At 39.4% G+C, this 22,774-nt stretch overlaps 1 protein-coding gene across 1 annotated transcript in view; it reads left to right on the top strand.

Annotated features, from left to right (window-relative positions):
- The window catches only part of LOC111141166 (Fas associated factor family member 2), a 62,697-nt gene that overhangs the window by 35,885 nt on the left and 4,038 nt on the right, over window positions 1-22,774 (top strand). The window contains exons 3-10 of the mRNA XM_022493531.1: window positions 11,028-11,162; window positions 13,464-13,540; window positions 16,089-16,227; window positions 17,801-17,886; window positions 17,984-18,075; window positions 19,663-19,840; window positions 20,810-20,981; window positions 21,665-21,808. Of these exons, the coding sequence (XP_022349239.1) occupies window positions 11,028-11,162; window positions 13,464-13,540; window positions 16,089-16,227; window positions 17,801-17,886; window positions 17,984-18,075; window positions 19,663-19,840; window positions 20,810-20,981; window positions 21,665-21,808 (1,023 nt within the window). The remainder of the gene's footprint in view (window positions 1-11,027; window positions 11,163-13,463; window positions 13,541-16,088; window positions 16,228-17,800; window positions 17,887-17,983; window positions 18,076-19,662; window positions 19,841-20,809; window positions 20,982-21,664; window positions 21,809-22,774) is intronic.

Below are 22,774 nucleotides of genomic sequence, written 5' to 3'. Positions count from 1 at the left end.
TATAAGGTATTATTGATTTCAGAGCTAGAGGTCAGTGATTTATCAGCCTTATGTAATACCAGGGCTCATGACGTCATTCGCCCTCCTTACTGTCCATCCTACAGTTACCCCATCCTCCTGCCTTCCTCCCGTCCAGCAATCCTCAGTTTGTTTCCTATGATTGAGTCTCTTATGGTTTGTCTCCCTCTCTGATTTCGTCTTTTTATTTTTTCCTCTCTTCCCCTATAATCCTCTGTTTTGTTTCATAAATTCCACGTATGAGTGAAATCATATTTCTCTGATTGACTTATTTTGCTTAGCATAATACCCTCTACTTCCATCCTCATCATTACAAAAGGCAAGATTTGGTATTTTTTGATGGCTAAGTAGTATTCCATTATATATATATTATATATATATATATAATATATACACATACACACACACACACACATACTACTTCTTTATCCATTCATCTGTCGATGGATATCCGGCCTCTTTTCATAGTTCAGCTATTGTGAACATTGTTGCTATAAACATTGGGGTGCAGGTACCCCTTCAGATCACTACATTTGTGTCTTTGGGGTAAATACCCAGTAGTGCAGTTATAGGATCATAGGGAAGCTCTATTTTCAACTTTCAACTCCATACTATTTTCCAGAGTAGCTGCACCAGCTTGCATTCCCACAACAGTATAAGAGGATTCCCCTTTCTCTGCATGTCCTCTCGCCAACATCTATCATTTCCTGACTTGTTAATTTTAGCCATTCTGACTGGTGTGAGGTTGCTACATCTTTCTTCATAAGCTTACTTAGGAGATGCTTTTTTCTTAGAGATTTTCAAATGTTTTTTTTTTAGCATAGGCTATACAAAGTAGTATATCTTCTTTTTTCTCTCTTTGTTCTGTTTACCCCTCTTCTCATTGTTGGTTCTTTTTTTTTTTCTTTTTGTCAGAGAGCGAGAGAGACAGAGAGAGCGTGTGCGTGCGTGCACAAGCAGAGGGAGTGGCAGACAGAGGGAGAGGGAGAAGGAGAAGCAGATTCCCCTCTGAGCAAGGAGCGTGATGCAGGACTTGACCCTGGGATCATGACCTGAGCTGAAGGCAGACTGTTAACCGACTGAGCCACCCAGGCGCCCCCTCATTGTTTTTTAAGATTTTATTTATTTATATTTATTTATTTGAGAGAGAGAGAGAGTTCGTGAGCACAAACGGGTGGGCAAAAGGAGAGGGTGAAGCAAACTCCCCACTGAGCAGGGAGCCCAGCGCTTGGCTTGATCCCAGGACACCGATATCATGACCTGAGCAGAAGGCAGAGACCTGAGCCACCCAGGCAGCCCTCATTGTTTTTATTGTTTTCCTTTTTAAAAAATGAGACTTGGTGGAGATTGGTTTATTTTATTATTTGTTTGGTTTATAAAAAGCTCTTGTATTTATCAGTTCTTTCTGGTTTTGTTTTGTTTTGTTTTTTTATTTAAGAAAAATCTGGAGTGCCTATGTGGCTCAGTCAGTTACGCGTCTGCCTTCTGCTCAGATCCTGATTCCAGGGTCCTGGGATCGAGCCCCAGATCTGGCTCCCTGCTCGGTGGGGAGCCTGCTTCTCCCTCTCTCTCTGCCACTCTCCCTAGCTGTTCACGCTCTCTCTCTCTCAAATAATAAAATCTTTTTTAAAAAAGAAAAAAAATCTACACGCTTTTGTATATTTATATTCTTTTACTTAGCATCTTGATTTTTATAGCTTGGTTTATTTATGTTCTTTCTTGCATTTAAGGCTATGAATTTTCTTCTGAAAATATCCTTTTAAAGTTTAGATTTTCTTCTTTGACCCAGAAGTTATTTAGGAACATATTTGGAATTTTTAGTAGCTTGTTTTTTTGTTTTTTATTTATCCTTTTCATATTAATCTTTCATTTTATTGCATATAGGCATGTATTGAGGTCCTTGTGGCTTAATAATATTCCATTAACATTATGAGATGTATTTTTAAGTTTTTAAAAATTTTTTTAAAAGATTTTATTTATTTGGGAAAGAGAAAGCCAGAGACAGAGGAAGAGCAGAGGGAGAGGGGAAAAGGGAGGGGCAGAGGGAGAGGGAGAAGCAGACTCCCTGCCGACCAGGGAGCCCAACATGGGAACATGGGACTTGATCCCAGGACCCTGAGATCATGACCTGAGCCAAAGGCAGACATTTAACCAACTGAGCCACCCAGGTGCCCCAAGATATATTTTTTAATTAATACTTTAAATTTAGAGAAAAATGTAGAGATAAGGTGAAAAGCCATGTACCTACCATCCAGCTCCTGATAGCCAGGCATTTTGCAGTCCTTGTTTTAAACTTCCATTAAACAAATATGGATAAAACGATCAACAAAACTAAAAGGAATAGGAGAAGATATTTGCAAACGATGTATCTGATAAATGGTCAGTACCCAAAATCTATAAAGAATTTGTCAAACTTAGCACTCAGAAACCAAATAATCCACTTAAGAAATGGGCAGAAGACTTCCAGATGGCTAACAGACACATGAAAAGATGCTCAACATCATTCATCATAGGGGAAATACAAGTCAAAACCATGATGAGATACCACCTCACACCTGTCAGAATGGCTAAAATGAACAACACAGAAAGAAGAGGCGTTGGTGAGCTTGCAGAGAAAGGGGAACCCTGTTCCACTGTTGGATGGGAATGCAAAGTGGTGCAGCCACTGTGGAAAATCATGGAGAGTCCTCATAAAGTTAAAAGTAGAACTACCCTGCAATTTAGCAATTACACTATTAGGTATTTACCCAAAGGATACAAAAATACAGATTCCATGGAGTACATGCACCCCAGTGTTTATAGCAGCATTGTATATATATGGCAGAATTATCAACAGTAGCCCAAATGGCCATCAACTGATGAATGGATAAAGAAGATGTGTGTGCACGCGCGCGCACACACACACACACACACACACACACAGTGGAATATTGCTCAGCCAACCAAAAGAATGAAATCTTGCCATTAGCAGTGATGTGGATGAAACTAGAATATATTATGTTAAGCAAAGTAAGTCAGAGAATGATAGATACCATATGATTTCACTCACGTGTGGAATTTAAGGAAAAAACCGTATGAACATGTGGAAGGGGGAAAATTAGAGAGAGGGAAACAAACCATAAGAGACTCTTAATGACTGAGAACAAACTGAGGGTTGCTGGAGGGAGGTGGGTGGGGGATGATCTAGATGGGTGAAGGGCATTAAGGAGGGCATTTGTGGTGAGCACATAAGTGCTGAATCACTGAATTCTATTCCTGAAACTAATATTGCACTGTATTTTAACTAACTGGAATTAAAATAAAAAATTGAAAAGAAAAAAATATGTATATAAAAATATAAATAAAAAATTAGCAAAATAAACACATATGGGTAAAATCACACCCCATGTAAGTTGCTTGCATGTCATTCCTCTCCAACACCCGCACCTCCTTTCTTTTCCTTCTTTTTTAAGAAGTAATCGCTGTTGACAACTAGGTGGTTATCAAGGAATGTGTTTTTTGTTGGATAAAGATTTGGTGTCTGTATTCAATCAAGCTTATTTAACTGTATAATTAAAATCTGCTATTTCCTGGGGCGCCTGAGTGGTGCAGTCGGTTTAGCATCCAGCTCTTAGTTTTGGCTCAGGTCGTGATCTTGGGGTTGTGGGATCGAGCTCCACGTTGGATTTATTTCTCACTGGTGATGTCTTTTTTTCTAATTACAAAAACAGTACATGTCTACCCCAAATTTAAGACACAGAGTTGATAAAGTTTAAAGTGAAAGTTCTTGGGGTGCCTGAGTGGCTCAGTCGGTAGAGCATCAGGCTGGGATTTCGGCTCAGGTCATTATCTTGGGGTGTGGGATCGAGCCCCACCCTGGGCCTGGAGCCTGCTTGAGACTCTACCTCTGCCTGCTGCTCCCAGTCATGTGTTCACGCTCTCTAAAAAAGATTTTTTTTTTAAAAGTAGGCAGTGTCCAATGACATCTAATTTAACTATTGCAATTTAAGACTATGGGCTTAGGGGCCCTGGGTGGCTCAGTTGGTTAAGCATCTGCTTTCAGCTCAGGTTATGATCTCAGGGTCCTGGGATTGAGCCCCACACCAGGCTCCCTGCTCATCAGGGAGTCTGCTTTTCCCTCTCCCTCTGTTCCTCCCCTTTGGTGCTTTCTCTCTCTCAAATTAATAAAATCTTAAAAATAAATAAATAAAATAAAAGTTCGTGGTAATCACACTTAAGATAACCATGTTTGATGTTTTAGTATATGTTCTTCCAGACCTTCATATATACGTAACTCTGCTTAGTGTACTGATAATATATGTATATACTTTTCCAGTGTTAATAACAAGTATGTCAAAGAAATTCTAATCTTTAGTACATGCTGTGGAAAGGCAGGCCATGGTGCAGATAAACTATATTAATAAATTTTATGTTTTTAGGGCTCCTGGATGGCTCAGTGGGTTAAGCCTCTGCCTTCGGCTCAGGTCATGGTCTCAGGGTCCGGGGTCGAGGCCCGCATCCGGCTCTCTGCTCAGTGGGGAGCCTGCTTCCTCCTCTCTCTCTGCCTGCCTCTCTCCTACTTGTGATCTCTCTCTGTGTGTCCAATAAATAAATAAAATCTTTAAAAAAAATACTATGTTTTATTCTTAGGGAGACACTTTCTAATTTTACACCGTTTGAATTTTTGACACAGAAAGACAAGTGCCTGTTAGAGTTTTCTTGTAATATCTCTTAGTATCATATGATACTTTTTGCTTTAAATTATACTTTGATATATTAATATTGTTGCGCCTGCTTTTCTTTATTGACTTTCAGTTACCTGGTATAATGTTGACCATCCTTTAATAGGAAATGACTTATTATAATATTAAAAGCTTGTTGCAAAATACCTGTGCACATGTGCATACCCACACAGATAAAGAATACCGAAAAGCATAAAGAAGAAAATCCTCTCCCTTAATTCCACTACTAGTATTAAGTTTTAGTGTATATCCTTTTGGACTTTTTATATTTATTTATATGACTATAGATTGAAGTATAATTTTCTTGCTACACTAGTGGGATTATGCCATCTTTACAGTGTTTTTCACCTTAGTCTATTTTAGTAACTCATAAAAATAACACATGAAATACATTAAAATAATCTTGACTTTAAAAAGTTTAAAGCCTAAGATGAAATATGAAAAAAAATCCCATTCATATGTCATTTCATTCATATTTTTATTACATTTTTATTACATTTATTACATTATTACATTATTACAATCTCTTAATCCTAAACCCCTAATATAATAATATTAACATTTTTAATTTGTTTCCAGATATTTTTATGCCTGTCTAAAAATATATGTATATATTTCCCCCAAATAATCCAGAGGTTCTTGAACTTTTTCATGCCACTGTTTACACTTAAGAATTTGAGAACCTCCATAGAGCTTGTTTATACTGGCTTTTATCAATTGATATTTATTACCATATTACAAATTAAAACCGAAAAAAATTTTAGCTCATCTTAAAAATAAACTCATTACATGTTAACATAAATTTTTGCAAATCTCTTTAATGTCTGGCTTAATAGAGAAAAAAATCTGGATTTTCATATCTGCGTTACCTTTAATCTGTTGTGATACGTCACTTTAGTTGAAGTATGTGAAGAAAATCCAGTTTCACCCAATTATAGTTGAAAATGAGAAAAGTACTTCAATAACCTTTCCGTATAACCATGGTTGTTCTCTGATACAGGGCAGTTTCTTAAGGTTAGCTGTGATACGGAATTTGAAACCATATGAAGGAACTTTTCACTCTCTTTTACATTGAAATCTATTGATTTTTCTTGGACTTGTTTTTATTTAGTTCTTATGAATGGTTTTTTTTTTTTAAGGTTTATTTATTTATTTTAGAGCAAGAGTGCATATGTGAGCTAGGGTAAGGAGCAGAGGGGGAGGGACAGGAAGACTCCACGCTGAGCGTCGACCTCTCTTGGAGCTTGATCCCACAACCCTGAGATCATGAACCCAATTGAAATCAACAGTTGGATGCTCAACTGACTGAGCCACCCAGGTGCCCCATGAATGTCCTTTTTAAAGTAGTAGTTTGACACACAGTTTTCTGAGGGGCATCACTTTTCTTCAGTTCTTTTTTTTTTTGAGGTCTAGCCTTAATTTGTATTTGTTTTACTTTAAGAATATTTTTTATTGAGGTGTAATTGATATATAACATTATATTCATTTCAGGTATACAACATAATGACTTGGTATTGTATATATTACAAAATGATTACTATAATAAGTCTGGTTCATGTCTGTCAGCATACATAGTTACAGATTCTTTTTTCTTGTTACGAAACTTTTAAGATCTGCTTTTCTTCAGTTCATTACCTCCCATCATCCTTGAAGCCCACTGGCCCAAGCCCCTTTTGCTTCGTGTCTTGATCTTGCCTATGGAGAGGATATTTGGGGTAGGTGGCTTCAGGATGCTGGGTCCAGTCATCTTCTTAAGTTATACCTCTAGTCCTTCTTTCCTGTGTTGAACTTCCCCCATACCTGTTTCCCAAGAATGAACTGTTCCTTAAAGGCTTTCATGAGTCAGAAGTGGAATTGGCAGCAGCACCGGCTATCAGATAAGCTATCTGGTGTCTGCTACCTGCTTTCTCTCCCCATTACTTCTCTGGTTATTGTCGTCTGTAAAAAGCCAAACCATGAACTCCAGTTTAAAGAAGAAACCCAAGCACATCTAACAAGGTAGTGCCAGTGGTTGGCAGGAGGCTTTCAGTTCCCTGCCATGTGAAATGCTCTGTAGCACTGCTTGAGTATTCTCCCAGCATGGCAGTTGACTTCATGTCTAACTTGACTCTGTGTTAAGACTGCTCTGGTCTCTCCTTCACCATCCTGAGCTTCGTGCTTCCCTTGTCATGAAGGACCCACTTCATGGGTGATTGACGTTGCACTTTGTAAAGATTGACATTGCACTTCATAAGAATCTTTGACCATTGCATGATTTCATAACTTCAAACATTGGTTATTTGGAGAAAATAGTGTTCACTGAATTAGTACAGATCTTCCGAATGTTGTTGCATTTTACTATATAATTTCATGTGTTAATAGCACCACCATACTCATCAGAAAAGCTTTTAAAAGGCATTAGGAAATCACCAAGTTTACAATGGCAAATACAAGTTTTCTAAAATTCTAATTTTTGCCTAGAAGCTCTAATTTATCATTGACAGTAATTGCTTTCAGTTGTGGGTTTTAAATGACGGCTTTATTATTGATACGTAATTCACATACCAAACGGTTCACCCATTTAAAATGTGAAATTCAGCAGATTTTAGTATATTCACAAAGTTGTACAGCCATTACCACCATCAGTTTTAAAACATTTTCCCAAAAATGTTTTAGAATATTGAGATCCTTACCCCCCCACACCAAAAACCCCATACCCTTTAGCTATTACCCACCTACTTCTGTCCCTCCCTGTTCCTAAGCAACTACTAACCTACTTTCTGTTTATAGATTTTCCTTTTCTGGACTGCCATATGAGTGGAATTATAGTATATGGTCTTTTGTGACTGGCTTCTTTCACTCAATATTTTCAAGGTCCATCCGTGTTAGCATGTATCAGCACTGCATTCCTTTTTTTGTGTTGTGGTAAAATAAACATAAAAGCTTACCATTTTAACCGTTTTTAAGTTTAGAATTTTGTTGCATTAAGTACAATTACATTGTTGTGATAGTGGTAATACTGTCCATCTTCAGAACTTTTTCATAGTCCCACACTTGAAACTCTGTACCTATTAAATTTGAACAATTATTTCCCATTATCCTCTTTCCCTGCCTCTGGTAACCATAATTGCATTTTCTGTCTCTCTAGAATTTGGCTATTCTAAGTACCTCATATAAGTGGCATCACACAGTATTTGTCTATTTGTGTCTGGCTTACTTCACTTAGCATGTTGTTTTCAAGATTTATGTATGTCATAATATGTATCAATACTTCATTCCTTTTTATTGTCAAATCCCATTCCCTTGTATGAATATGCCACAGTTGATAAATGCTTGGGTGTTTCTACTTTTTCCATTATCAGTAATGTTGCAGTAAACAGTAGTACACAAGTTTTTGTGGAGATGATTTCATTTCTCTTGGGTGTATATCTAGGAGTGGAGTTGCTGAGTCCTGTGGCAACTCTGTGTTTAACCTTTTGAAGAACTGCTAGACTGTTTCCAAAGAGGCTACACTATTTTACATTCCCAGCAATAGTGTATGAAGGTTCCGATTTCTCCACATCTTTACCAACATTTGTTAATATCTTTTATAGTCTTCTTGTGGATGTGAAATATTTTCTTGTGATTTTGATTTGCATTTTTCTGATGGCTAACTATATGGAGCATATTTTTATGTGCTTGTTGGTTATTTATATATCAGTGAAGAAATGTCTATTTAAGTCTTTTGTCCACTTTTAAATTGGGTTATTATGTTTTTGATGATGAGTTCTAAGGGTTTTTAATGTTTTCTTGATACCACACTCTTAAAGATACATGTACATCTTTTCTTTGATTCTGTGGTTGTCTTTTGATTCCGTTGGTAGTGTCCTTTTGATGCACAGAAGTTTTCAGTTTTGATGAAGTCCAGTTTATCTAATTTTTTTCTTTTTGTTGTTTGTGCTCTCAGTGTCATATCTAAGGGACAGTTGCCTAATACAAGGTCATAAAGATTTTAATTTTTCTTTTACGAGTTGTATAATTTCAGCTCTTTAGGTCTTTGATGTATTTTGAGTTAATTTTTGCATATAATGTGATTTAGGAGTTCAAGTTCATTCTTTTGCATGTCAGTAAGTTGTTCCAGCATCATTTGTTGAAGACTGCTCTTTCCACATCAAGTTGTGCCTTGATACTCAAAAATACGAAAATTTAGAGAACTACCTGATGTTAGCCAACTCACAAAGTTTAAAGCCAACTATCATGGTTAGAGAGCACACACAAGTTCGTAAAAGACCGCCTTCACTTCTTTTTTTTTTTTTTAAGATTTTATTTATTTATTTGACAGAGATCACAAGTAGGCAGAGAGGCAGGCAGAGAGAGAGGAAGGGAAGCAGGCTCCCTGCTGAGCAGAGAGCCCGATGCGGGGCTCGATCCCAGGACCCTGGGACCATGACCCGAGCTGAAGGCAGAGGCTTTAACCCACTGAGCCACCCAGGCGCCCCACCACCTTGACTTCTGACAGTAACTGCAGGTTTGGGAATTTCCCAAAACCACCCTCCAGTTTGATAATTCACTAGAAGAGTTCTCTAAAAGCTATTACACTTGGGTGACAGTTTATTACACGGAAAGAACATAGACTAAAATCAGCTAAAGGAAGAGACATATAGGACAGAATCTTGACTTCTAAACACAAAGCTTCCATATTCCTCTTTAATGGAATCAAAGATTTATGACATGATGCATGAAGTATTGCCAACCAGGGAAGCTCATCTCAGCTTCTGTGTCCAGAGTTTTCACTGGGGCTTCATTACATGGTCATGATTGAATTGACTGGTTGCCTACTATTGAGCTCAGTCTCCAGATCAACTGATACTCATTACACAAAGTCCCCACCCTAAAACATATGGTTGGTCTTTCCGGGATGGCCATTTTCGCCCTGAGATCTGGTAACAAAGATACTCCTATCAGTTAGAGATTATCTCCCAGAATCCAAAACCAAAAACCCAGATCTCTCTTTGGGTAGGGCCAGATTTTTTACGACAGTGACAAATATTCATTTTCTGGGGCAGAGTTAAGAGAGTAAAGTTTTGGGGGACACCCAAAAACTGGCTCAGTTGGTTAAACGTCCAGCTCTTGGTTTTGGCTCAGGTCATGATCTTGGGGTCGTGAGATTGAGTTCTGTATGGGACTCCACACTCGGTGGGGAGTCTGCTTAAGATTCTCTCCCTCTGCCCCTCCCCCCACTCACATGCACTTGCTGTCTCTCTAATAAATAAATAATCTTTATTTAAAAAGGAGAGAATAAGGTTTTTTACTGAATATTCTATCAAGAATTATATTAGGATCTTGAGGCACCTGGGTGGCTCAGTTGGTTAAGCATCTACCTTCGGCTCAGGTCATGGTCCCAGGGTCCTGGGATCGAGTCCTGCATCAGACTGCTTGCTCAGCGATGAGTCTGCTTCTCCCTCTCCCTCTGCCTGCCACTCCCCCTGGTTGGCTGTCTCACTCACTCTCTTTCTCTCAAATAAATAAAATCTTTAAAAAAGTAAAATCTTTAAAAAATTATATTAGGATCTTGGGACGCCTGGGTGGCTCAGTTGGTTAAGCAGCTGCCTTCGGCTCAGGTCATGATCCCAGCATCCTGGGATCGAGTCCCACATCGGGCTCCTTGCTTGGCAGGGAGCCTGCTTCTCCCTCTGCCTCTGCCTGCCATTCTGTCTGCCTGTGCTCGCTCTCTCTCCCTCTCTCTCTCTGACAAATAAATAAATAAAATCTTAAAAAAAAATAAAAAATTATATTAGGATCTTTACATATAGACATCCCATTAAATTTTCAAATTAACCCTGAAAATACTGTTCTTTCGTTTTACACGTGAGGAAACTGAGGCTCATAAGCCAAGCGACTTCTGAGTGATAGAGCTAAGATTCAGACCTAAGTTTCTCTGTTCCAAAGCCAAGCCCTCCATCAAACACTGCTCATCATGACTGCTCCATTGCATGGCTGTGGGGCACTTTGTACATTGTATTCTCTGTGGATGGCTTTCCTTCCTACAGTGAAGCATCTTGGATCCCAGCCACCCTTAATAACACATACCATTTGGATAAAAGCAGTTGTGTTTGCTGCATAAATGGAGCTTCCAGATAAGCTTCTTGGACTCCTGTGAATTCTGGAGCTATCACCACACACTGCCTCCCAGCATAGCGCGTTAAATGTCTATAAAGGTATACTCCTCAGGTAATCCTTTTTGAAACACCAAGCAGTGGTTGCCTCATCTTTTCTTTTGGGTTGATTTGAGTATCACTGAAACTCTTAATGCTCTTTTTTCCTTCTCAGGCTGCTGTACAGGACCGATTGAATGAGCAAGAAGGTGTACCAAGTGTTTTCAACCCACCTCCATCCCGACCCCTGCAAGTTAATACAGCTGACCACAGGATCTACAGCTATGTTGTCTCAAGACCACAACCAAGGGCAAGTTATTTGTAGCTGGAATTTCCCCCTTATTTTATAAGTCCATTCACTAGGTTGTATTGATCTCTGTATGACAGGAGTAAGGAAATAATCAGAATGGGAACCTTAGCTAGACCTGGCTCCCTGGTTGATCTGGTTGATTTATTGGGTTTATCATTATCCCTTGATTCCTCCATGAATTGATAACTATCTTTTTTTTCCCCCCTTTTGCTAGTTTTTATAGGAGTTTTGTGTACCTTGTTTTGAGTACACAGTTTTATTTACATGTCTAAAAATGTTTGCTACATATTAAATAGATCTTCCACTTTTTTCCCCAAGATTTTATTTTATTTATTTTATTAAGATTTTATTTATTTGACACAGAGAGATCACAAGTAGGCAGAGAGGCAGGCAGAGAAAGAGGCAGAAGCAGGCTCCCTGCTGAGCAGAGAGCCCGATGTGGGGCTTGATCCCAGGACCCTGAGATCATGACCTGAGCCGAAGGCAGAGGCTTTAACCCACTGAGTCACCCAGGCGCCCCAAGATTTTATTTTTTTATGCAATCTCTGCACCCAGCGTGGGGCTCAGACTCACAATCATGAGATCAAGAGTACATGTTCTGCCACTTGAGCCAGGCACCCCTAGGTCTTTCACTTTCGCTTTTAAGTTAGAATGTTTACTTGGTTCTTGGTTACTTCATTTTACTTAATTTTAAGCTACTTCTGGGGAAGTACTTGGAATCTTTGTGGAGTCTTTGGCCATATGTTTGAAATTCATCTTGAACAGCTAGTAGCAGGGAGGTGATGGTGGTTCCTTTAAATTCAGCAGGCATTTAAGGGTGCTCTATTGCACCTGGTATTTTGCTGTTGGTGATCCAGATATGAATAAAGAGCCAGTTCTCCCCCTTCAAATTGTTCTTTTAGTCTAATTAGGAAAGTCAGATAATGTATAGTAATAAATGAACTCCAGAGGACTTTTTTTTTTCAAGATTTTTTATTTATTTGACACATAGAGAACACAAGGAGGGGTTGCTGCAGGCAGAAGGAGAAGGAGAAGCAAGCTTTCTGCTCAGCAAGGAGCCCTATGTGGGTCTTGATCCCAGGACCCCAGGGTGATGACCTGAGCCAGACACAGATGCTTACCAACTGAACCACCCAGGCGCCCCTCCAGAGGACTTCTTGGAGTTCCTCTTTCTTATTCTTGGAGTTACACTTACCTCATAAACTTGGACTTAAAATTCCAAGAAAGCCCTCTCTTTAACCTTTCAGCAGTTAGAATTTACTCCATTATCATACTTTTGTTTATGGTGTACTTGACAACGTTTTAAAACTGTTTCTAGCTAGGTGTTGCAGGGTATTCTGAAGTAGAAGAAAACAGATTCCTAGAGCAATTATATGACTCCAGAAATTCTGTATATGCCTAATATTTCCTCAGTTTGTTTTGGGCTTGATTCAGTGTTTGGGACCCTAATGTCAGCCATAGGGCTTCAGAGCCCCCTGGCCGTAGACACAGGGAAGGTATCACGTTAACGCGATGTGACATAGAAGAAATGCTTTGTAAACTATAGAGCCCCTTATATATTCTAGTTAATAATAACAGCAGCATGGGGCGCCTGGGTGGCTCAGTGGTTTAAGCCGCTGCCTTCAGCTCAGGTCATGATCTCAGGGTCCTGGGATCGAGTCCCACATCGGGCTCTGCTCAGCAGGGAGCTTGCTTCCCTCCCTTTCTCTGCCTGCCTCTCTGTCTACTTGTGATCTCTCTCTGTCAAATAAATAAATAAAATCTTTAAAAAAATAATAATAATAATAACAGCAGCAGTAATTAGCATTGCTAAAATAATAGTAATTATTATTATTAATATTGGCAGCTATTTGGGGATTTATAATTGTGGTTAATAGAATTATCTGTCATTTATATACAGATTTATAACCGAATGTCCCAAGGTGGTTATCTTTCTTGTTACTTCTGTATACCATATTTTAATGTGTAATGTGAAATCTGAAAAGGAAAGAATGAATATTTACGATGTTGGGAGGCATACTTGTAATTAAATTTGACTACTAGTGTGAGTAGCTGCAGAAAGTGTTGGAGCAGATTTAATACAGTAATTATGTGATAAGAGAAAAATATGATAGTATCAGATGAAATGAGATGAAAGGCAGTAGGGCTTAGGAAGGATGAGCGGCCAGGGAAGAGGGAACGATATTGTAGAGGGAGGAATCATTATGAAAGAACAAAAGGAGAGTGAAAATCTGAACTAGTCATTTTGCAGGGTATTAGGGATTGAGAGAACGGTGTCTAACTTTGTTTTTGGAATTTCAGGGGCTGCTTGGATGGGGTTATTACTTGATAATGCTTCCATTCCGGTTTACCTATTACACAATACTTGATATATTTAGGTATGTACATTTGTATTTATGCGTCAGTAGCAATAGGGCAGACTTTGGAGCTGAAACATAGACCAAAATAATAAGGTTTTTGCTGTCTGTTTTGACTTGCCAGTTTGCCATCACATTGAATAGTCTTCCTGAACAATCTCTTAACATAGTATGACAGGATTTTAAATTGATCAAACATAACAGATGTTGTGAAATGGAACTGTTTTAAATTGACCCTGTAAAGTAATCTTGCCTGTTGTTCTGAAGGTCAGTCTACCTACATTTATCATTATCCTCCCTCTGCCCACCTTGTTTGTCACCTCTGCATTCCCTAGTTAATCTTCACACCCTTTTCTTTCTAACCACCATTATCTCGTACACTCCTTATAACTTTTACCCTAAACCACCTAACTTCATCTGACTACTCATAATCCCAACAAACTGTTTTGCTCTGAGATTACCCATATTTCTCCCTCCCACAACAGTTTTACCTCTCAGACACTGCTGTACATTCTCCTTTGTACTGGCAACCCATAGGTTGCTGACACTGGCATCCTTCCTTATGTCTGCCCTCTTGATTCATACTTTCACTTTTCTTCTTGCTTCCTTCATGTACCATTCAGAGAGCTCAGCACTGGAAGACAAAGAGGGGCCTGGGCTAGAAAATGTCAAAGGGGACCAAGTTTCTGTCATATCGGTCTTGGGGCATCTGGTCTAGAGCTGAGTAGTAAATGAACCCACACTTAGGCTTTATGGGGAACTAACATATCGTATGGGCATCCAGGCCAACAGATGGAGCTAGAATATGTGGTCTGGGCCTTGTATACAGGGCAACCTATATCCCTGCCATATATGGAAAAGCTTTGCCTTGCTCTAAAGAGCAGAGACTTTGAAGGTGAGGACCCAGCAGGTGTAAAAGTGCAAGGATCAGGTAATACTTTTTACCTTGACTACTTGGGTGTTTTAGGAGTTGCCTGCTTAATGACTTATTAGCTTTAGCAAAGTTCTTATTGGTTACCAGTTAATCAATTGGTACGTTTTCCATCCTGTTTTATTTTAAAATGGGCACATATAAACTGTTAAAATCATAACAAAGACTGAATTGAGATCTTTTAAAAAAAAAAAAAAAAGCTGATTGTCCTGAATTATGTAAGCCATGGGAATGTATTGTAATTAGAAAGAAAAGTTACAGCCTTTATCCATTTGTTCACCAAAATTTGAAAACTTAAGAGAATAATAAAATAGTCTTAAATCCTTAATTTCCGAGAAAGTTACCAAAATATCAATCTTCTAAATGATTTCTAACCACTCCCCCACATATACAACTTCTTACATTTGTTTTTAATTTCTTCTGCAATGTTTGTGTCAGTGAATTTGATTTGATTACTTAGGAGAATTTCTAAGTGAAATTGTATACACATGGGGAATTTGAGAGGCTAAGGAATTGGCTCAGTATTTGGAAAGGAAAGTGTCATAGTTTAGTCAACTTTTCTGTGCTGAAAATGCCTCAAGTATGTGAGTATTGTGTGCTTTCCTTGGAAAAAGAGTATGCATGGCATGTCTGACTAATCTTAATGCAACTGTATCATCCAGACAACTTATTTAATGTTATGTAGCACAATGACTTGTCAAAACTCTGTCCATTGCCTTCTGTGGAAACCCAAAGGGTAAATAAGTTGTGCTATACAAATAGAAGATAAGCTTTTAAGAAACAGATGTGTGGTATCATCCTTAACCTGACAAAGCTGCCAGGTCTCCAAATCTACCAGTGTACTCTAGGTCAGTTTTAATAACTTCCTTCACGGATACCATTAACCGTCAATCATTTAGCAGAATTTTACTTGCCTCCTTGAAAAGCAAGTAAATCATGACCACAAGTTTGGGTTTGAAGCCTGTCCACAATTTGAATAACTTGGGAGTATGCCCTGGAAATTCAAAATCCCAGGACAATAGAAAGGAGAGGGAGAGGCAAGTAGGACAACCAAAAAGAGACAGAGCTCTATTCTAGAGCAATGCTGTCCAATAGAATTTTCTGTGATAATGGAAACATTCTGTATCTTCGCTGTCCAGTGTGGAAGCCACTAACCTCATGTGACTATTGAGTACTTAATGTGGTGAGAGCAACTGAGGAACTGAATTTCATTTTGTATTTTATTTAGTTAATTTAAACTTAGCCCCATGTGTCTAGTGGCTGCCTTATTAGACAGTGCCATTCTAGGGAGTCTGGGGGCACAGTCTGACCTATGATCTTTTTGGACTGTGTCTTCCTTTCACAATTCTTCTAGTCCTGAATTTTTCTGCAAAAAAACACTCAGGATTTGTTTAGGCCATTGTTGGAACTTATAATCCTAGTAGTTTACATTTGTCTTGAAGAGGCAATGGAAAAACACTTGCTACTTTGCAGCTTTTGAGCCAGACTCTACTCTCAGATTTGATGGTCCATTCATAGACCATTCACCTCCTTTTGCTGCCATGCCTCTGGCTCTGTTGTAGGAATCTTTACAAACTGGCCCACTCCATATGCACTACAATAAGCCGATTCATGTGATATTTATTCCTTCCTCCCCAGGTTTGCTCTTCGTTTTATACGGCCTGACCCTCGCAGCCGGGTCACTGACCCCGTTGGGGACATTGTTTCATTTATGCACTCTTTTGAAGAGAAATATGGGAGGGCACACCCTGTCTTCTACCAGGGAACGTACAGCCAGGTCAGTGCCACAAACCATATAGATGCCAATTTATTGATATGGTTCTACCCACAAAGGAAAGCATAGCCCAGCACTGATCATGTCATTCTTTTACTCAGGAACCTTAAATACCTCTTCACTGCTTACAGAAAAAGAAAGCCAGCCCTACTTAATCTAATCCCAACCTCCTTTTGAGGTTTTTCCTATATAACTTGTTTCTCCATACCCTAGGTTCCAGCTAAACTATTTCCTGAACATACTCTACTCTTTTCACCTCTGTGCCTTTGCTTTTGCTTTTCCCTCTACCTGGAATGCCTTCCTCACATTTTTGCTAAATGGAACCTTGCCCATCCTTCAACTAGGTCATATCACTCCCTTCCCTATACCCCTTCTGATTGATGTGCCCTACCTGGCCTAGCTTGCAATCTAAAATAGTAGTCTTTCCTTTTGTGCTTTCATAGCTTTTTTTTGAAAACTTACAGCAGTTTCACATTCTTCCTTATATTATGGTTGATTGTGTTCATGTTTTATCTCCTATATCAGACAATAATCCCCTTGAAGGCAAAGCCCAAGTTATCTTTGATCCCTCACAGAATTGAATAAGGGCATAGACCATAGACTCAAGGCAGCACATCTTATTCAACCCAAGCCACAAAGGCCTTTGAACTGTTAACTCTCGGGGTGAAAATCAAGAGTTTTGTGGGTGTTAGGCATATCTCTAGTTTGCCAGAGAAAAATGTAGAAATAACACTGTGAACATAGTCCAAAGGATGGTTTTGTTTCAGGTTTTTATATTCCTAAATCTATCTGGTAAAAAGGAAAAATGCTTACTCTTGCTTCCTGCTTTGATTCTCCCATATCAGTTTTTTCTCATAGTTGGTCTCAGTGGCTCTGCTGCCACCTTACTCAACAAGCATTAAGCTCCCACTGTATGCTGGATGGTGTGCTCAATGCTGGAGATGCAGACGTGAATGAAATGGTTACCTTTCATGCACCCTCCTTGCTATGATCTGAGGGTAGACCGCCATTGGTCATTCAGGAAATCTTAATTGAATTGTAATGTGCTAAGGATTTTGGAAATGAAAAAGCATACATAGGAATCTTGGACGCTGGCTTTGTCTTGAAAGATTTTTTAAACCCTTTGCTCTTTGGAATGCATTTGGGTCCCCCAGTCTTTCATCCCTGGGGTCAGGCTCATGTTTGCAGTATTTTTTTAATGGACAAAGATGGTGTAGCTGTAAAGAGGCAAAATTCTTACCTCCCTTTCACCTGGTCCAGATTCTCCTGTTTTTATCTCCTTTAAACTGTGGGAACAGCTGACTTTTCTGTGATTTGTTGGGGACCTTTCTTTGTCAGCCTGTCTACTCTCATGTGCCTAATACAGTTTAAATCCTAACAACACTAAAACCTTTTCATTAAAGCTTGTTAGCGTGGACTTTTTATAGGGAGAAAAATGCCAGGGATGTGAAGGTAGGAGCCCAGAATCTGATTTCTTGTTCACCTTTTTTCCTCATTTCTCCTTTTGTTCCTTTAGCCCAATTAAAAGCTCAAGGCACAGTCATCATAATAATTAGTGATCTTCTGTTTTCCACAGGCACTTAATGATGCCAAGCGGGAGCTTCGCTTCCTTTTGGTTTACCTTCATGGAGATGATCACCAGGACTCTGATGAGTTCTGTCGGTAAGTAGATTAATCATTTAGTTATTTAATTTTTTTAATCTGCTGATATTCTGTAGTAATCAAGTTCTGCTCATGTCCTTTTCATCCCTCTCCACAGCAACACACTCTGTGCACCTGAAGTTATTTCCCTGATTAACACTAGGATGCTGTTCTGGGCGTGTTCCACAAATAAACCTGAGGGCTACAGGGGTGAGTTGTAGTTCTTTTTCCTCATTGAGATTGGTGAGATATCCTTGAAATAGTCTGGGAAAATGTGCCATTTAGTGCATGATTTTTCTGTGTTAGACACAGTGCTAGTGCCTATACATTATCTTATTTAATCCTCTCAGTAGTCCTGAGATGGGGGTTGTATCATCTCCACTTTATGGTTTAGGAAACAGGCTCAGAATTTAAGACTGGCCCAAGATCATACAGTTAGCAAGCTCAGGTCCTTTAGACTCAGTCTGTTCTTTACAGGTAACCATTGCCAGGACCTGTTTGAGTTTTAAAACACCCAGTCCTGTCCAGCAACTTACTTTTAATCTAAATGGCTTTTTACAGAGGAGTTTACTCTTGTCATCAGCAATTTTAACAGATCATTGTTTGAGTACCTTGAGTGCTGATAGGGATTCAGAAAGTTCAAATATTTGCTGACAATAACTCTTCACTGGAGATAAGTATTGTTAGAACTCAGTATAACATATAAAGGTAACCAGTGAAGAAAAATATAGTTACTTTGCAGCTACTTCTGTTCAGCAACTTGAGTATATACTAGCATACTAGGCACTATGCTAGATCCTAAGAATCAAGATGTTTTGCCTACATCTTAAAATCTGAATCTTTACTTCTAATTGGTTTTTAAGCATCTGATAAGTTTGTACAGTGTGCATTTTGCCATTCAAATATGGCTTTGGGGTTGGAGGGTAGTGGATAGAAAGAGACTAAGGGTATTTTTTATAGAAGCTTATAAAATCTCTTCTTTCAAACCATAAGGAAAACAAGTAAAACTCCGTTATGGTAAAACCTTGGTTATTCAGAAAACCAACTTTCTTTCTTTCTTTCTTTTTTTTTTTTTTTTTTGACAGAGAGAGATCACAAGTAGGCAGAGAGGCAGGCAGAGAGAGAGGAAGGGAAGCAGGCTCCCTGCTGAGCAGAGAGCCTGATTCGGGGCTCGATCCCAGGACCCCGGGATCATGACCTGAGCCGAAGGCAGAGGCTTAACCCACTGAGCCACCCAGGCGCCCCGAGAAAACCAACTTTCTAAAACTCCTTTAGAACAGAAAAACTAGTTCTTTTGTTTGAGGGTGATGTGGGGGAGACTTAAAAAAGGGGGGTAAGGAAGGGACTGAATAAGAGGAAGGAAAGGCAGAAGACAGTGGTGGAGCTCATCACCAGTGATATAAGGCTGAGATTTGCAGCCTTATTTCCTTTAGGCTTGACACCCAACATAGGGAAAAAATAATGCTTAGATTTTTTTTATAGATCCTTTCTTATCAAAAAGACATTGTCCTTGACCCCTACAGTCTTCCATAGCATCGTTATGACAGCCACCTTCCACCAGAAAAGCCTGTTCCATTCTAATCAAATTACCTGGGAATAGAGACATAAAAATAAAACAACAACAGCAAAGATTAAGAAACTAGGACGAAAAAAAAGGTACTTAGAGAATAAGTGAGACCTCCTTTCTTTCCCAAGTGGGATTAAAACCTTTCTCTCTTGCTCATTGTGGAAAGTCTAAGAGCTGATCTGATTCATCCCTAGGGCTGCACTTCACCTGTTGGCTCTTCTTTCTGTCAGTCTCGCAGGCTTTACGAGAGAACACCTACCCATTCCTGGCCATGATTATGCTGAAGGATCGGAGAATGACTGTGGTGGGACGGCTAGAAGGCCTCATTCAACCCGATGACCTCATTAACCAGCTTACATTTATCATGGATGCAAACCAGACTTACCTGGTGTCAGAACGCCTTGAAAGGTACAGGAGAGTTCCTTTCTGGAACAGAGAGACCAGCTACAGATTTGAGTGGCTGAACCAGGGCTTCACAGATCCTGACTTATTCTCTGTCTTGGGCAATTTTGAAAACCTTATGCATTTAGTGTTAAGATATTTATGTACGTTGACTGAAATAATTCTCTCTTCAGGTCATCTGTTCTTGGAGATGTGAATCAAAATAAAGACAAGGCTCTGTGCTCAAGAATGTATATGTCATGTCATTTAGAATACTTGAACCATGATCTAAGGAGCTTAAATGTAAAAAATGTGGAATCGTTAGAACTCTTCCCCCATTATATAAGTGGTGTACATTAATTGTAGAAAATGTTGAAAACACAGAAAAGCACAAAAAAGAAGCTTAAAATCACCCACAGTCCTACAATAACTTTTGATATTCTGGTGTATTTTATTTTATAGATACACAGTCTCTCTCATTCACTCACACCTACGTATACATACACACTTTTTTTTGGGGGGGGGAGAAAATTGGAAGTACACCAGAATGTTACAGTATTTTCTCTTTGGTTAGTAGGATTCTGAACAAGATATTTTTCCATTTTCCAAATCTTCTAAAAGGCATGTATGTGGTTTTTAGTTTTATGAAAGCAATATATACAAAAATGCAATAACCCAAAAGGGTATTTAAATGTAAAACGTGATCTTGATGATCACTTTTTGGCAGTAATATTGTTACTTTTGTTAGAATTGAGAAAAGGATAGTTCTGTTTGTAAAGTTAAAAGGTGAAGGAGAGGCTTGCCATTTATTTTTCTGCCAGATTAAACTGGGAAAAAAGCTCATTCAAATTCTGCCATGCTTTGCTTTGGAATCCTTCATGGTAGTATGAAATACTCATCTGTCAAGATTGTCAACCTTTTTACCTCCCCAGAAGTTTCAGTATGAGAAAAAAAGAGATTGTTCTTTTCCTTCTCTCCTTTTTGGTCTGGCCACAGGGAAGAACGAAACCAGACCCAAGTGTTGAGACAACAGCAGGATGAGGCCTATCTGGCCTCTCTCAGGGCTGACCAGGAGAAAGAAAGGAAGAAACGGGAGGAGCGGGAACGGAAGCGGCGGAAGGAAGAGGAGGTGCAGCAGCAAAAGTTAGCAGAGGAGAGACGTCGGCGGGTAATGAGCCCATCTTTCCTCCTTGTGATTCCCAAACTGATCTTAAGTGTGAAAGGAAAAAACTTGAAAATGATGGGATTTGTGGGTGTTTTAATTCCTTGCCATTTTTTTTTTCAAAGAAAGTTTTGTGTCCAGTGTGGGACTTGAACTCATGATCAAGAGTTGTATACCCTACTGACTGAGGCAGCCAGCTGCCCCCTCCTTGCCATTTTTATATTTACTACAAAAAGTAATTAAAAATTTTTTTTAATTTTTTATTAAGAACAAATACATCACTGAGCAAAAGTCAGACAAAACAACTCTGTTCCATGAAAAGCAAGTGTAAATGGGTAACAAGCAGTTCAGAATTCATAGCAATATTTTTTATTTCTTAGCACTAGTCAGTGTTAGCTAATTTTGCATTTCATTCATGATCTTTCATCACGTATTGCTACTTGATTATAGCCGGTGTCTTTTAGCCCTTCCCTTTTTTCCTGACAGGTAAATACCATAACATCATCAATAAATAATACATGTAATGCAGTAGCACTTTGAATTAGGGTGTTTCTGATTCTTGCCAAGAAATTTTCCTTATGATAGCTGTCATTCATTTTCCTTCTGGCTGCACAGTAAACCTACGTGATAATAGTAGTCCTGTTTCCCTGTTGGAACCATAGTCTCAACTTTGTTTTGTGTCTGTACAGAATTTACAAGAGGAAAAGGAAAGGAAGTTGGAGTGCCTGCCCCCGGAGCCTTCCCCTGATGACCCTGAAAGTGTCAAGATCATTTTCAAATTACCCAATGATTCTCGAGTAGAGAGACGATTCCACTTTTCACAGTCTCTAACAGTAAGGACCCCCTAAGTTGTGTGAAGTGTATGTAGGGTCTGGGCTATAGAAGCTTTTAAGGACTCTTGAAAGTGTTGTTGGTGTAACTGTTGCTCTGATGAACAGGAAGGGGTGGGCAGAGAGAGGAGTGCAATGAACCATGAGGTTCCTTCAGTTCTAGCTGCCAACTCAAAGGAGCTGCTAAGGTTTTCTTTCATCGTGTTTGAGTTCTGAAGTGTTCCTCACCCGGAAGCTCCACAGAAGACTTGGGTATTTAAGGTGGGAGGCTCTTCCATGCTGCTCAGCTCACATTGGCTTCAGAATCCCAGCAGAACCCCTTGCTCTGTCTCCACAGCACAGTCTGTCTCCACTGACCTAAAAGCATCAGAATTACACATCCAAATATAAATGCATGTACGGTTTGCATGCAGTTGTCACTCTTTGTTTCTATCCATTTAGCCCATAAGAATCCCCACTTTGTGGGGCTACCTTTTGTATTTGGTATCTAGAACTAAATAGTATTTGTCATTCCATAGGGAAATAGTTAAAAGCAGAGTCTCTTAGAGTCCCCCAGAATGATGAGGCCTTCTGGGTGGCTCAGTCGGTTAAGCCTCTGCCTTTGGCTCAGGTCATGATCCCTGAGTCCTGGGATCGGGGCTCTGTGTTGGGCCTCTTGCTCAGCGGGGAATCTGCTTCTTCCTCTCCCTCTCCCCCACTTGTGCACATTCTCTCTGTCTCTCTCTCTCAAATAAATAAATCTTTTAAAAACTGGGGATCAGGGGCGCCTGGGTGGCTCAGTGGGTTAAGCCGCTGCCTTCGGCTCGGGTCATGATCTCAGAGTCCTGGGATCGAGCCCCGCATCAGGCTCTCTGCTCTCTAGGGGAGCCTGCTTCCTCCTCTCTCTCTGCCTGCCTCTCTGCCTGCTTGTGATCGCTCTGTCAAATAAATAAATAAAATCTTTAAAAAAAAAAAAAAACTGGGGATCAA

This window comes from Enhydra lutris, unplaced genomic scaffold, assembly GCF_002288905.1.
Source record: "Enhydra lutris kenyoni isolate GAN:26980312 unplaced genomic scaffold, ASM228890v2 scaffoldscaffold5, whole genome shotgun sequence".
NCBI lineage: Eukaryota > Metazoa > Chordata > Mammalia > Carnivora > Mustelidae > Enhydra > Enhydra lutris.
Note: the sequence above shows the minus strand (reverse complement) of the source record. Positions and strands in the feature narration are given on the sequence as shown.